This window comes from Equus asinus, chromosome 1, assembly GCF_041296235.1.
Source record: "Equus asinus isolate D_3611 breed Donkey chromosome 1, EquAss-T2T_v2, whole genome shotgun sequence".
Lineage (NCBI taxonomy): Eukaryota > Metazoa > Chordata > Mammalia > Perissodactyla > Equidae > Equus > Equus asinus.
The window spans coordinates 207,234,888-207,247,920 of NC_091790.1; the positions used below are offsets into that span (position 1 = coordinate 207,234,888).

At 47.0% G+C, this 13,033-nt stretch overlaps 1 protein-coding gene across 3 annotated transcripts in view; it reads left to right on the forward strand.

The window, feature by feature from the left end:
• NOM1 (nucleolar protein with MIF4G domain 1) overlaps window positions 1–11,997 on the forward strand; it is a 19,302-nt gene extending 7,305 nt beyond the window's left edge. For all 3 annotated transcript variants that reach the window (XM_044765654.2, XM_070516860.1, XM_070516859.1), the window contains exons 4-11: window positions 1,858–2,181; window positions 3,523–3,633; window positions 4,372–4,539; window positions 5,311–5,432; window positions 6,352–6,484; window positions 7,026–7,157; window positions 8,698–8,807; window positions 9,138–11,997. In XM_044765654.2, the coding sequence (XP_044621589.2) occupies window positions 1,858–2,181; window positions 3,523–3,633; window positions 4,372–4,539; window positions 5,311–5,432; window positions 6,352–6,484; window positions 7,026–7,157; window positions 8,698–8,807; window positions 9,138–9,312 (1,275 nt within the window). In that variant the 3' untranslated portion in view covers window positions 9,313–11,997. The remainder of the gene's footprint in view (window positions 1–1,857; window positions 2,182–3,522; window positions 3,634–4,371; window positions 4,540–5,310; window positions 5,433–6,351; window positions 6,485–7,025; window positions 7,158–8,697; window positions 8,808–9,137) is intronic.
• Window positions 11,998–13,033: the final 1,036 nt, after the last annotated feature.

Genomic DNA, 13,033 nt, shown 5'->3' on the forward strand with positions numbered 1-13,033 from the left:
TAGGCGGACGGGATAGTGATGAGAATGCACCCCATCCAGACCAAAGCAATCAGGAAGGAGGCCGTTTGATAATTCATCCCTGGTTTCAAGGGGTGAAGGGTAGCGAGATAATCTGGTAGGGGAAGGAAGCCAGCAATAATAAAGATGTGTACTTGGAAACATTATTAGTTTTTAACTAACCCCAAACACGCACGAAAGCAGACAAAATGGCACGAGTCTCCGTGTGCCTGTTATCCAGCCTCAACAAGCTTCGTCTTGTTTTAGCAACGTCATTTGGCATCTGGAGTGGTGGAGTGGTTTAGTGGAAACAGCACAGGCTTTGGGTTAAACAGGTGGAATAAATCCAGCCTTTCCCCCTGATTGGCGATGGGGTCTGGAGTGAATCAATCTCTCTGAGATTCACTTCATCAAATGCAGCTTGGGATAAAATAACACCTACCTTGCGGGGCTGTGTGCACATTAGATGTGATTTTATAAAATGCTTGGCATGTAGTAGGTGTTCAATAAATACACGTGGCCTATTAGTAGTAGTATTAAAAGAAAAAGTTAGGTCTTTACAGATTTGTTAAAATCCCCAAGTCAAAATTAATGTGTATGCTTAAATACCTGGAACAAAATACCTAGTAGTCCTTTTTTAAATGTTATACTAAGTTATATTTTACTTTGAAGTCATTAAATGAAATCTAAAACTTTGATATAGTTAAATAATTCTGTTCATGTGATTGAAAACCTACCTGGGTATATTTTATGCCTGAATTGTTTTTGCTGTCTGCAGAATTTTAATTTCTTAAGTTATATTTGAACATTATATAGTAGTCATAATGGGTCCTCAGGTTTATCTTTAGTGAAAGGACTTGAATTGGCAGTTTACCAGTTAAATGTATTTGTTGGGTCTCAGGTCTTTAGAAACGTTAGTTCTTTAGAACATGTCCACTTGGTCAGAGCCGGCCTCCGTGAAGTCACTGCTCCCTCCTGCCCAGCTGGTGCCTTTCCTGGATTCTTGTAGCATTTATTTCTGGCAGTTTATCCGTGATCTGTGTGTGTTTTCCCATTACACCCCGACCTGTCTGCTTGATCTCGTCTTCACCCACGATTTTGACCACCACTCACACATGTACAGCCGGCCCTCCCTGGCCGCCCTGCAGTTCAAGCTTCATGTCTTAAACCGAGTTTATCCAGCCCCACCAACCTGCTCTTCCTCAGAGGTTTAGTCTTCCAGTTAGAAGTTCTGTCATCGCCTGTTAGCCAGACATTTAATCTTCCACATCCAGTGACTGGTCACGCTGCTGGTTCTGTCGCTGCATCCCTCTCGTGCCCGGTCTTCCTTCCTGGGTCCAGCCTGGCTGCGTTGAGTCATGTCATCATTTCTCCACTGGAGTGTTGACGTCACTCCATGCCACCACCATGTCCCTGCTTCCAGCTTCTCCACTCTCAGCTTGAGCTTGAGACCTGAGTCTTGTTTGATACTTGTATGTTTTTAGAGATGTAGATACATTCTTAACATTGTTAACAAGGTTACTTTTCCAAGGAACCAGAATGTCAGCTGGCCAAGAATACCACACTGTGGATTTTGAAGACGGGCAGGTGGACTTACAGTGGCGGCTCGAGCAGTGGCGCATTGCTCTGTGTGGTCGCTCACTGCTTGTGTCCTCACATGCAGAGCGCTGTACACGCAGACTGATGTTTTCAAAGTCTGCGTCCGACCATGTGCACATTTCATGCGTTAGTTTAAAAAAGACTAATTCTTTCCACATACGCTCAAGTTTGTTGAAAGAGGAAGAGAGTCTCTGAGAACCTCTTGCTAATGTTTGATGTTTACGTATTTCCAATGATATTTTTCCTGCCTCCTTTGTCCAGGTCGGCGCTCACTTTCTGGAAGCTGTGGTGAGGAAGTTTGATGACGTCTATAAAAACAGGAGTGAAGGCAAAGAGTGTGACAACCTGTTTTCCATCATTGCCCATTTATATAACTTCCATGTGGTACATTCTCTCCTCATCTTTGACATTTTGAAAAAGCTTATTGGAACTTTCACAGAAAAAGATATTGAACTGATTCTGTTAATGCTGAAAAACGTCGGCTTTTCGTTGAGAAAAGATGATGCTTTGTCACTCAAGGAACTGATTGCTGAGACACAGGCCAAGGCCAGTGGGGCGGGCAGCACGTTCCAGGACCAGACCAGGGTACGAGTGCACCACTTGACCTGCTTCCTAAACGCTCACAGACTGGCCAGAACGTAGAAATAAGTATTGGGGTAAATACCGTGTTTAATTTCCTGGTGATCCCTGTCATCTTCTGCCTCATCTGATTTTGTGGCTTTGTCTTTAATATGTGAATGAACCTTGTTTATTTACTAAGAACTCAGGTATTCTGTGAATTTAAGAATTGATTTATTTAACATTTATCCATTCAAACAATGTTCACTGAGGAAGGCCATGTGTACAGGGCTCAGGTACAGGGCTCAGGTGCCAGTCCGCGTGGCTGACCGCTGGCTCTGCTGCTTGACAGTGACAGGCCTGAGCGTGGCTCCTACCTCATCTGCTGCTCTGCAAGTTGAGAGGTACCACGGTGAATGTTCAGAGGTCAAGTTTAAGACACAAAAGTTGGCGGAAACGGAAAGTAGACTTGTGGTTGATGAAGGCTGGTGGAGTTGGGGAATGGGTTTGGAATTTCTTTGGGGCTGATGAAAATGTTCTAAAATGGATTGTGATGATGGTTGCAGAACCCTGTATGTGTTGAGTACATTTAAATCGGTGAGTTTTATGGTATATGAATTATATCTCAATGAGAAGTTAACATTTGGGGCCAGCCTCCTGGCATAGTGATTAAGTTCACACACTCCCCTTCAGCGGCCCGGGGTTCACGGGTTCAGATCTCAGGTGCGGATCTACACACCACTCATCAAGCCATGCTGTGGCGGTATCCCACGTACAAAATAGAGGAAGACTAGCACAGGTGTTAGCTCAGGGCCAGTCTTCCCCACCCAAAAAAAAAGTTAACATTTGGCGAAATCTCAGAGAAGGGTATATGGGATTCTTTGTACTGTTCTTGCAACGTTTCTCTCAGTATGACGTTATTTCCAATTTAAAAGTTGAAAAGTAGTAAAAAGGCCAGGAGTGGGAAAGAAGTTGAAAATACAGTGGAGAGGAGGGGGTAACTCAGAGCAGGTCCCCAGGAGGCAGGAGAGCACAGGTGATCGGACAGGAGGGGCAGTGGCTGATGACGATGGGAGGACAGCTATGGAGGGAGAGGTCAGAGGCGGTGGGGAGTGGGAGTGCGAGCTAAGATCTTGGGGTAGTGTTCAAGGTCCCAGTTGAGGCCGGGTGACAGTTTTATATTAAAGTATCGTGTAGCCCTGAGCAAGATGTTCAAGTTAGTGGAGTCCATTTCCCTGAAGACCGTCTCTGATTTATCATCAGCAGTGAGGACTATGTGCACAGAGTTGCTTTATTTCTTCCCAAGGTGAAGGGTCAGTTGTTGAGATAATTTGAAATGATGGTTTTTCTTGTTTTGTCTTTTTTAAGGTTCGGTTCATGCTAGAGACAATGCTGGCGCTGAAGAACAATGACATGCGTAAGATTCCAGGCTACGACCCTGAGCCTGTGGAGAAGCTGAGGAAATTACAGCGAGCTTTGGTAAATCACTTCTACTCCTAACTTGTTTTGAGCCTCCACGTCTATGTGAACCTATCGTGAAAATCGAGAAGGTGATTGGAGCCAAGTTGGGTGCCATGTCTGGTTAATAAGGTTCCAGGAAATCAAAAGGGAGTCTCATGTTTCTGCACTGAGACCCTCTGAGTGGTCTGTGTGCAGGGGAGTCCCTGTGAGTTAAACATCCCCACGCTCAGCCTGTGCTGCTATAGACAGCTGCCCAATAGAATCTTCTGGACACTTTGAAAGAGGCCCCAGGCCAGGGTCCCACCCAGACCAGTGAAGTTAGCTTCCTGGGTGTTCCTAACATGGAGCCACAGCTGAGACCCACTGACCTGGCCCATCAGGGCGAGTCCTTCAGCCCAGGTCTTTGGTCAGATCCAGAATCGCTGACTCTGGCAAATCCTGGGCCCCTCCTGGTATCCCTGCCAGCCTGACGGAGCTGTCCTTGTGGCCTCTGAGTCTGAGCCCCTTCCCCTGGTGTGACATTTTCCAAGACAGTGGTACGTAGGGTGGTAGACCACAAGCCTCAACCATAAATCCTGGGAGTTTACCTCTCCCTTTAGCGTTATTCCCAACAGGTGAGCTCTCCCAGTTGTCAGTGACTCACACAGTGTTCATGCACCAAAAATGCTATTATCCAGAAAAGGAGAAGCCCAGGGGTGACGGCATTACAGACTGAGCCAACTAGAGCACCTCACCAGCGCCTTTTCTCTCTCTCAGGTTCGCAGTGCCGGCTCAGGCACGGAGACTCAGCTCCGCGTCTCCTGGGACAACGTCCTGAACGCCGACCAGACCGGGCGCTGGTGGATTGTGGGGTCCGCGTGGAGCGGGGCCCCAATGATTGACAGCGGTCAGCAGAAGATCCCGCAGAAGCAGCTCGCAGGGACGGTACGAGACCGTGCTCACCACCGCCTGGCGTGTTGTCTAGGTCCCCGCGGCGTCTCCCTGCGCCTCTCCCTGGAGTGGCCTCCTCATTATTCGTGGGGTGGTCACCGAGATGTAGGGACAGGGCTTTATTTGAAGACCGTGTAGAAGTTGCCATTATTTTGTGATATAATTTAATTCGAGTTCTTTTTTTTTGAAGTCCCAAAACATGTTACATAAAAGACTTAGAAGTTGAATAGAATGAGAGGAATGTACGAAACTCAAAACGCTCCTGTTGCAGATACCGTTTCTTGAGACACAGAAGCAGTTTCCCAGGAGACGTGGCTTGTGGTCCATTAACTTCAGACTTCAGATTGCCAGAATTGTTTGCACTTCTTTGTATTTTATTATTAACTAAAGTCCGTATGTTACTCAGATTTCCTTCATTTTTCCCTAATATCCTTTTTCTGTCCCAGGATCGCCATCACACTTTGTCGTCCTTGCTCCTCTGGCTGTGGACACTTATCTCTCTTATTTTCTTGTTGCTTAGACTGACCGATCACACCACTGCTGAGAAGTCTCTATCGCTTGCACTGTCCCTTGAAATTGTTTCTAAGGGGCTGCCCAAGAACAAAAATTAAGTATTTACATACAATTTGTAATTGTGCATCAGTCAAACCACAAAATATTCATGTTATTTTTTAGAAATTTAACTTCAGTAACTACAGTAAACCAAAGCAGCAGATTTCATTGAGACATTTGTATAATCTGTGCCTCAATCATCCCTCTTTTCAGGTTAGCTCAAAGATACTAGAACTCGCCCGAAAGCAGAGAATGAACACCGACGTCAGGAGAAACATATTTTGTACGATAATGACGAGTGAAGATTTTTTGGACGCATTCGAAAAGCTTCTAAAGTAAGCATTTATGTGAGCGTTTTCACTTCCACGTAGTTAGATTTCGTGGCAGAAGTGAGGGGAGGTGCGGTGTGCACTTGGAGGGTTGGTCAGAGCGGCTTGGGAGGGGCTGGGCTCTGCCTGTGCCTCCCGCCCGGGATCGGGTGTCCCCTGGGCAGCACTCTTGCTCCTACTAATTGGCCACCGGTGGTTCCAGATTAGAACATTTTGGGATATGTTTTGATTAAAGGTGTTAGATGACCAGCTGGTAACTCTGAGACTGTTGCTTGTCATGAATTGCTTAAAATCTTCATATTAAAGTTGTCTTTCTAATTACTTCTAAATTAAAAACTTCCTGGTATAGTTTCTGTAAGTAGTTGTGATAAGATTTTAAAAGTATCTGTGACTTTTACAAAGTACTTCGAAACAAATCTGAGATTAGTTAATTTTCCTTTCTTTCTTCACGTTCAGAGTGAAGTACTGGGGAAGCATTATGGGACTGCAGACGCTTGTCCACACTCAGCACTGTACCCTGAGAGGACGGGTGTCACCGTGTAAAAATTAGACCATAATGTTCAAAAAGAAAAAAATCCAACAGTGTGGCGGCAGGACCCTCACTTGGAGGCTCGCGGTTGAGTGTTGGTCCTGTGTCCTCTCAGTCAGGAGCCAGTTTCAGCCCTTTGTAGCTGGCACAGGACTCAGGCCGGGGTCTCTCCCAGGTCTTGCTACTTTGTCGGAAGCACTGAGGCCGGAGAGGTTAGGGACAGGGCTGGGCCTCGAGCAGGAGCCACACCTGCTCTTGTTACCACACCTCCTCTGCCCAGCTCACTGCTAACCACACTGCCAGGCAGGCTGTGTTCCTCTGAAAGAACTCTGCCTTGAAGCTGTTAAAACTGGGCAAACTGAGGATTTCTGAGGCATTGCGGTTTCTGTTTTACAGGCTTGGCCTTAAGGATCAGCAGGAGAGAGAAATAGTTCATGTTCTCATGGATTGCTGCCTTCAGGAGAAGACATATAATCCTTTCTATGCCTTCCTGGCCAGCAAGTTCTGTGAGCATGAAAGGAGGTTTCAGGTAACTTACCTGGAGGGCCACCGTCACCCATGTTTTCTCTGAGCAGTCTGCCGGGCTCAGCCCGCCTAAAATGAGTGCCCAGAGTCAGGAGTTGATCGGGGTTGGAGAGCTGTGTGCAGTGGGTCAGTTATGGTCCACGCCTGCTACCAGGCCCACCTTCACAGGGAGCAGGTGGGCACAGCTGAAGTGGAGTGCCCGGGGTCCAAGATGTTCTCCATGTCACCTTTTCCATCACAGATGAGGGAGTTTCACGGCCGGTTAACCAGTACCTCTCCTCTCTGGGTTTGTACTGCATCATCCTTCTCTAATGTTCTTCTCTAGTATTTCTGCTGATTTGAAGGAAGAGACTCCAACAGAAAGAAATTATTGTGAAGCCACTTCAAACTACTGTATATAGGAAAGGAGAGGGTAGTTGCCCCTAAAAGTCTTGATTTTTTTAGGATATTACAAATAAGTGAATATGTAGAATAACTTTAGATCATTCTTAGTGATTTATTCTTTACATTTTAACTTTTTTTCTTCTTTTTAATTGTTATATTAGATGACTTTCCAATTCAGCATATGGGACAAATTTCGGGACCTGGAAAATTTGCCAACCACTAATTTTTCTAATTTGGTTCATCTGGTGGCCCACTTGTTGAAGACGAAATCACTTCCACTTTCCATTTTAAAGGTTTGTGTAATGCATGAAATTATTAAAAGAAATGATAACGATAGTGTAATTGCTTGTATTTGGTACCTTAAAAAAACCGTTTCCTTAGATTCTGACTTACCTGAAAAGAGTTTTCGTTATCGTAGCCATCATAGAAAACAGCCAGGTCAGGATAAATTTAGCTGGTGCAGTGAGGCACAGTGACAGTGGTTCTGCTCGCCTAGGTGAACCTGTTCCGGGATCTGGGCTTCCTGTGCAGGTCCTGATTATAAATCCCACACTGGCTGCTGACTGGTTGGGAGTGAGATGGGGAGATGTGGGAGCTGGTCTCAGGGCTGTGGTGCTGGCGCTCGGCGCTCTCTCCCCCCATTGCAGGCGGTTTTAAAGCAGTGGTGGGACACAGATGCCCTGGTGTTGGTCTGGAGTGGACACAGGAGGTGGGGTTCAAGGTGGCCAGCAAGCCCTGGGTAGTGGGACCACTGGGGGCTGGGTGTCCTGAAAATGTGGACGATGGGAAAACCTGGGGGTCAGAGCCTGTACTCTGAGCCTTCTGCCTGATCTCAGGACGGACTGCAGCCTCTGCTTCCGGTTTCCGTTTGTGTGCGCTCCCCAGGGCACTTCCACAGGTTGACCTGGTGTCTCTCTGTGGTGTGGTGTTGGGTTTTGGCCACTGTACTGAATATGAGGGTGCTGGAGTGTTATACCACATCCCAGAAATGGGAACAATTTAAAACATGGAGAGTACACGCCTTCTCCCTGCTGGAGTAGATCTTGCCTTCAGTTCACTCCAGTTTTGAGCTCGGAGTGGAGTGGGACCCATGTTTTCCTCAGACGCAGTAGAGCTGCAGGGGCCTAGAGGTGATGTCCTTGGAGCTGCCCCTGGGCCCTCTTGTTCCCAGGCAGGCTTTTGTGCTCTTACTGCACCTCTGTCAGCAACGGCTTGCAATCTCCTCTGCACGCGTTTACCCTCTGCCGGGTGAGGTCGTGCTGTCACCGTGCTCGTGACACCCTTCCACAGTTCTTTTTTCATTCAGCCTAGGTTGGAGATTTATCCATGTTGGTATCTGTAATTCTATTCTCTGGTTTTATCACTGCTGTGTAGTATTCTACCAAGGAGGTATACTATCGTTTATATATGTTGTCTCAGGAATACAAATGTCTCTGTATGTGTGGGTGAATTAGTCCCTCCCAGATCTAAATTCTGTATATGTGTGTGTGCGTGTCTGTATGTGTGGTTTTAACTAGGGTGTAGTTTCTTTAAGGCATGGAGATAGTACAAGTTTCAATTCTGGCTGTTAAATTCCAGATTCATAAGGTATGCACCCTGTAAGCTTACTTCCATTGTCGAGTGGCTCTCAGCAGTGCTGGCACCCACTGCCAGCAGCGCCTAAGAGGTCCCATGGCCCCACGTCCTTGCCAACAGCTGTTCATGTTATAAAACTAGAAATAGCCTTACTTGGAGGGGGAGTAATTTTTTCTCTGATTAACTGTATTTGGAAATCACTGAAGAAGTTGGTAAGTCGGTGTAACTTTATTTTTCTTTCCATCCTCACTCTGTTAGGTGGTTGAATTCAGTGAATTGGACAAACCCCGAGTCCACTTTTTACGGAAAGTGTTATACATACTATTAATGGAAACAGAGGTTGAAGACCTTGGTTTAATTTTTGCAAGGTATGTTCCCAGCTTGTTCTGATAAAACATAGGGGAAAGAGGTGAGGAGAAATTATTGTCACTTATGTTGATTTATAAAAGCAAAGCGGTTGTCCTGAAAAGTCATTTCCAGTTAGCTTTAAGCTAATATCTTACACGTTAGCCTTGAGAAACATGGAACGTGCCTAATAGCAAACTGATAATGATTTCTCACACAGAGGGTGTGTCGCATTCTCAGCTGAGAGTTCTGTTTGTAGGAGAACCTAGGTTACGCCTCCCTGTTTGAGATCCCTAGGCTGAGATCTGGGAGAGCCTGGTTCATCCCTGATAACGTTCCTGATTCCTTTCCAGAGTGTCTGACAACCCAAAGCTCGGCATGTTGCGAGAAGGCCTGAAGCTTTTCATCAGCCACTTCTTGTTAAAGAGCACGCAGGCCCACAGCAGCGCGGAGGAGGCCAGCATGCTGAGAGAGAGAGCTGATCTCGCGGCAAAGTCTCTGCAAGGAAAGGCTTCCTTGAGAATGTAGTCCAGAGGAACGGGAGCACGGGCGGGTCATTTGTCTGTGAGATTCCTTTTAAACCCAGGAGGCCTGTTGTTGTGCTGACTGTAAAAGCTTAGTGGAGCTGTATCGGGGTCGTTGTAGTTGAAATATTTTGAGAATTTTGGGATCCAGGGTTATATTGTATTTGTATTTTAAACCATTTTTAAATAACTATATATATGAGGCAGGGTGGACGAGAAGGCAGGAGGGGCAGACAGGACAGTGATCTCTGAGTAATGAGACTGGTGTGTGGGGTGCAAGGGTGCGCACGTGCATGTTTGTCTTATATTTTTAATAGACAAAATGGGCCACCAGAGGGTGCAGTTCTTATGAAGAAACTGATGTATTTTTATTTTTTATATATTGGTTAAAAGTTCAAAAACCATCAGTTAAATGTGGTGCCTCATATTTAATTGATTATTTAAAGTATTTGGAGCACAAGTGTTTTGGAAAAGTCAACGGTCAACTTAAGCCTTGCAAATATCGGTGCAATATAGTATGTATGGGAGTTTTTCTTCATTATTTATCCAAAAATCAGACTTGGTGAAGCATGTTCCCTCGTTTGTGTCCATCGCCGTAGTCGTCAGTCCGGGCTGTGCTGCGCGCTCCTGGACCAGCCGAGACGGCGCTTCGGGGGCGCTGCCAGCCAAGCTGGGCTCTCGGAGGTGCGTGCAGAGGAAGCGGAGCTGCTCCTGCAGGGGCAGACGTCCAGTGAGACACACACCACACCTCCTCCAAGTCCGGCAACCGATTCTCCAGGAAGTGAAATGCCCTGGCATGCCTTCTGTCTGCTGCAGATTCAGACGTCTGTGGTTTCTCCAGGCCTTAGAATTTGCTCCTCTCTCTCAAATGCTGCAGACTTGGCTTAAACGTCACCTTCGGGTGTTGAAAAAAGTCACCAAGACGTGAGTATAGGATAGTGTTCTACATACCGTGTGCGCACACGTACCCGACAGCACGCTGCCCTTCCGAGTGGCCCCCTGGGAACGCTGCGTGAGCAGAGTGAGGTCGCTCCTGTCCAGACCCCCCATTGGTCATGCGCTTTCAGATGGTGTCCAGTGTGACCCCACAACAGCTCGTGTTTGGAGATCATCGTGTGAAGCTGTGAATGTTTCTGTGCGTGTCCCTAAACTAGTGGTTTAAGTGTCAAATGTGCCAGGAACGTAAGAAGCTGTTCCTCCTCAGATTAGCGCGAGTCTTCACCCTCCGTTCAGGAGGCACCGATGGCTGCGCTGTAGCCACAGCCCTGCATCTGTCGGCCGCGTCCGACCCTAGAGGACAAAGGAGGCGGCTGCAGGCACTGGGGGGTGCGCTGAGTGAGCTCCCGCAATTCATTAAGGGACTTTATTAAAACTGTCTGCTGGGTGGTGCTGGGGTGCAGGAGGCCGGCTCTGCTCCCGGCGCCTGCCCACGAGGCCAAGGAGCTGAGCTGGAGTGTGACAGCACGCTGCTTCCGTCATCCAGAGTCCTGCTCTGAAGAAGGAAGTGCCAGTTCAGTGACGCTGGCCTTACGTTCTGGTAAGCCCCTGTCTCCGAGCCTTCGCAGACTGGCGGCCGGTGCGTGGACCACCCCTGAGTAGCGCTGAGGTAGCAGACTGAGTCAGAATCAGTTATGGGCAAATGTCACTGCGCTGCTGCCAGCTAACTTCATGCGTCTTGTGGTCACTAAACCTTGTTGAGGTGTAGCTGAGCTCGAGCTGACTCCTGTAGAAGATAAACTTCTGTAAACTGAATCCCATTTTTATCTTGTCCTTTATTATTAAAATAAAAATGTCTTGGGGCCGGCCCTGTGGCCAAGTGGTTAAGTTCGCGAGCTCCGCTTCCGTGGCCCAGGGTTTCGCTGGTTCAGATCCTGGGTGCAGACATGGCACTGCTCGTCAGGCCATGTTGAGGTGGCGTCCCACACAGCACAACCAGAGGCACTCACAACTAGAATATACAACTATGTACCAGGGGGCTTTGGGGAGAAGAAGAAGAAAAAAAAAAGATTGGCAGCAGGTTTTAGCTCAGGTGCCAATCTTTAAATAAATTAAAATGTCTTTCTCTTTGCCGTGGAGTCTGTGTCGTAATTCATTGCCTAAGTTTTGCAGTTGTTATATGGCAGGTTATCCATAAATCTGTCCTTTTTAAGTGTAAAACCCCTTTTTAACAACAAAACGTCATGGGTTATCACATGATAGTCACACTTTCAGTTGTATAAGTAGATCTTGGCCAAAAGCTACTGTGAATTCAGAATTGCTTTAAGTATGGCCACGTGCCACATGATGACGTTTCAGTTGGTGACGGAGCACAGAGACGACGGCGGTCCCAGAAGATCAGCGCCACAGCCCAGGTGTGTAGCCGGCTGCGCTGCAGGTTCGTGTGAGCACAGTCTGATGTTCGCACAACGACAACGTCGCCCAACAACGCTTTTCTCATCGTATCCCTGTCATTAAGTGACTCGTGACTGTACACAGGTTTTTGAAATTTATTACCATAATGGTCTGCGTTTGAAAAATACTGCAAGGTGCTTAGACAATGCTTGGTGTATATGTGGACTTTTGGACTTCTGTGATGCAGGCTGAGAACTGCTAATGTATAACATTTCTGAGAGGGAACTTTTCAGGAATTAAATACATTTAATGCATTTAATGTATTAAAGTATGTGAATAAAATCTATTTTTTATATTTTCTTTAGAGTACCAGTGAAGGTTTATTTTGAAAGAAGAGGTTTGCTGGTTTACTAAGGTCTACACCTTATCTTTCTATTTTTAAGAACTCCATCTAGCATGTGGTTTAGGCCACATCTGAAGTATCTGTGTGTGTGTCTCTGTCTCTGTCTCTCCGTGTCTGTCTCTCCCCCACCTCCTCCCCTCCCCTCCCCCTTTGCCTGCAGACAGACATGGAGCACATGAGGCAAAATGTTAACCATTGGCGAATCTGAGTGAAGTTTGTAAGGATGGAGGATATTCTTGCACCTTTTCTGTAAGATTAAAAGTATTTCAAAACAATTTTTATAAAGCATTCGTAATGCAGAACTCATTCTTCAAAGGTCTAAAATATTCTCATGTTTTTTCACAAAAATAATTAAGCTGACTAACTCAAATCTCCCTCACCTCGTGTGACAGTTAATTGGCCTTCCTGTAGAACTGGTCCTGTGTGCGTCGCTGCCTTCGGCTTGTTCTGGGGCAGCCTTGGCTCCCTGTGCACTGCGCCTGGGTCAGCGGGAGCCAGGGAGGAGGGAGGGAAGGTCCCGCGTGAACTGAGGTCACGGCGCGCTGTGACCAGAGCCTCAGGATCAAAGCTGGCGCTCCGGGCCTGGGAGCAGTGGGCGCCAGAGATCGAGCTCTCCAGGCACTCGGCTGCTGGCCAGCATCCAGCGCGGGACTTCTGTAAGGACTGAGACGGGTGTGCTGCAAGACGCCAGCACCCTTCATGCCTATGGCGGACGCCCTGAGCTCGGGGTTGCGTGGATTTGTTTCCGGTGGTGGGTTGGTTGGTAGGTAGGTAGGTAGGTAACGAGGTCCAAGGATTTTTTCTGAACCTCTTGAGAGGAGGCTGCATCATCAGATCCCTTTGCCGTAAGTGACTTTGTGTTCATTTCCTAAGAACAAGAACACCCCTTTCTCTAACCACCGTCTAGTTAGCAAAATCAGGAAACTAATGCTCATGGAACTCTGGGGACAGGGTCCCATAATTTGGGTTTTTGTGCTGTTTCCTGATAATC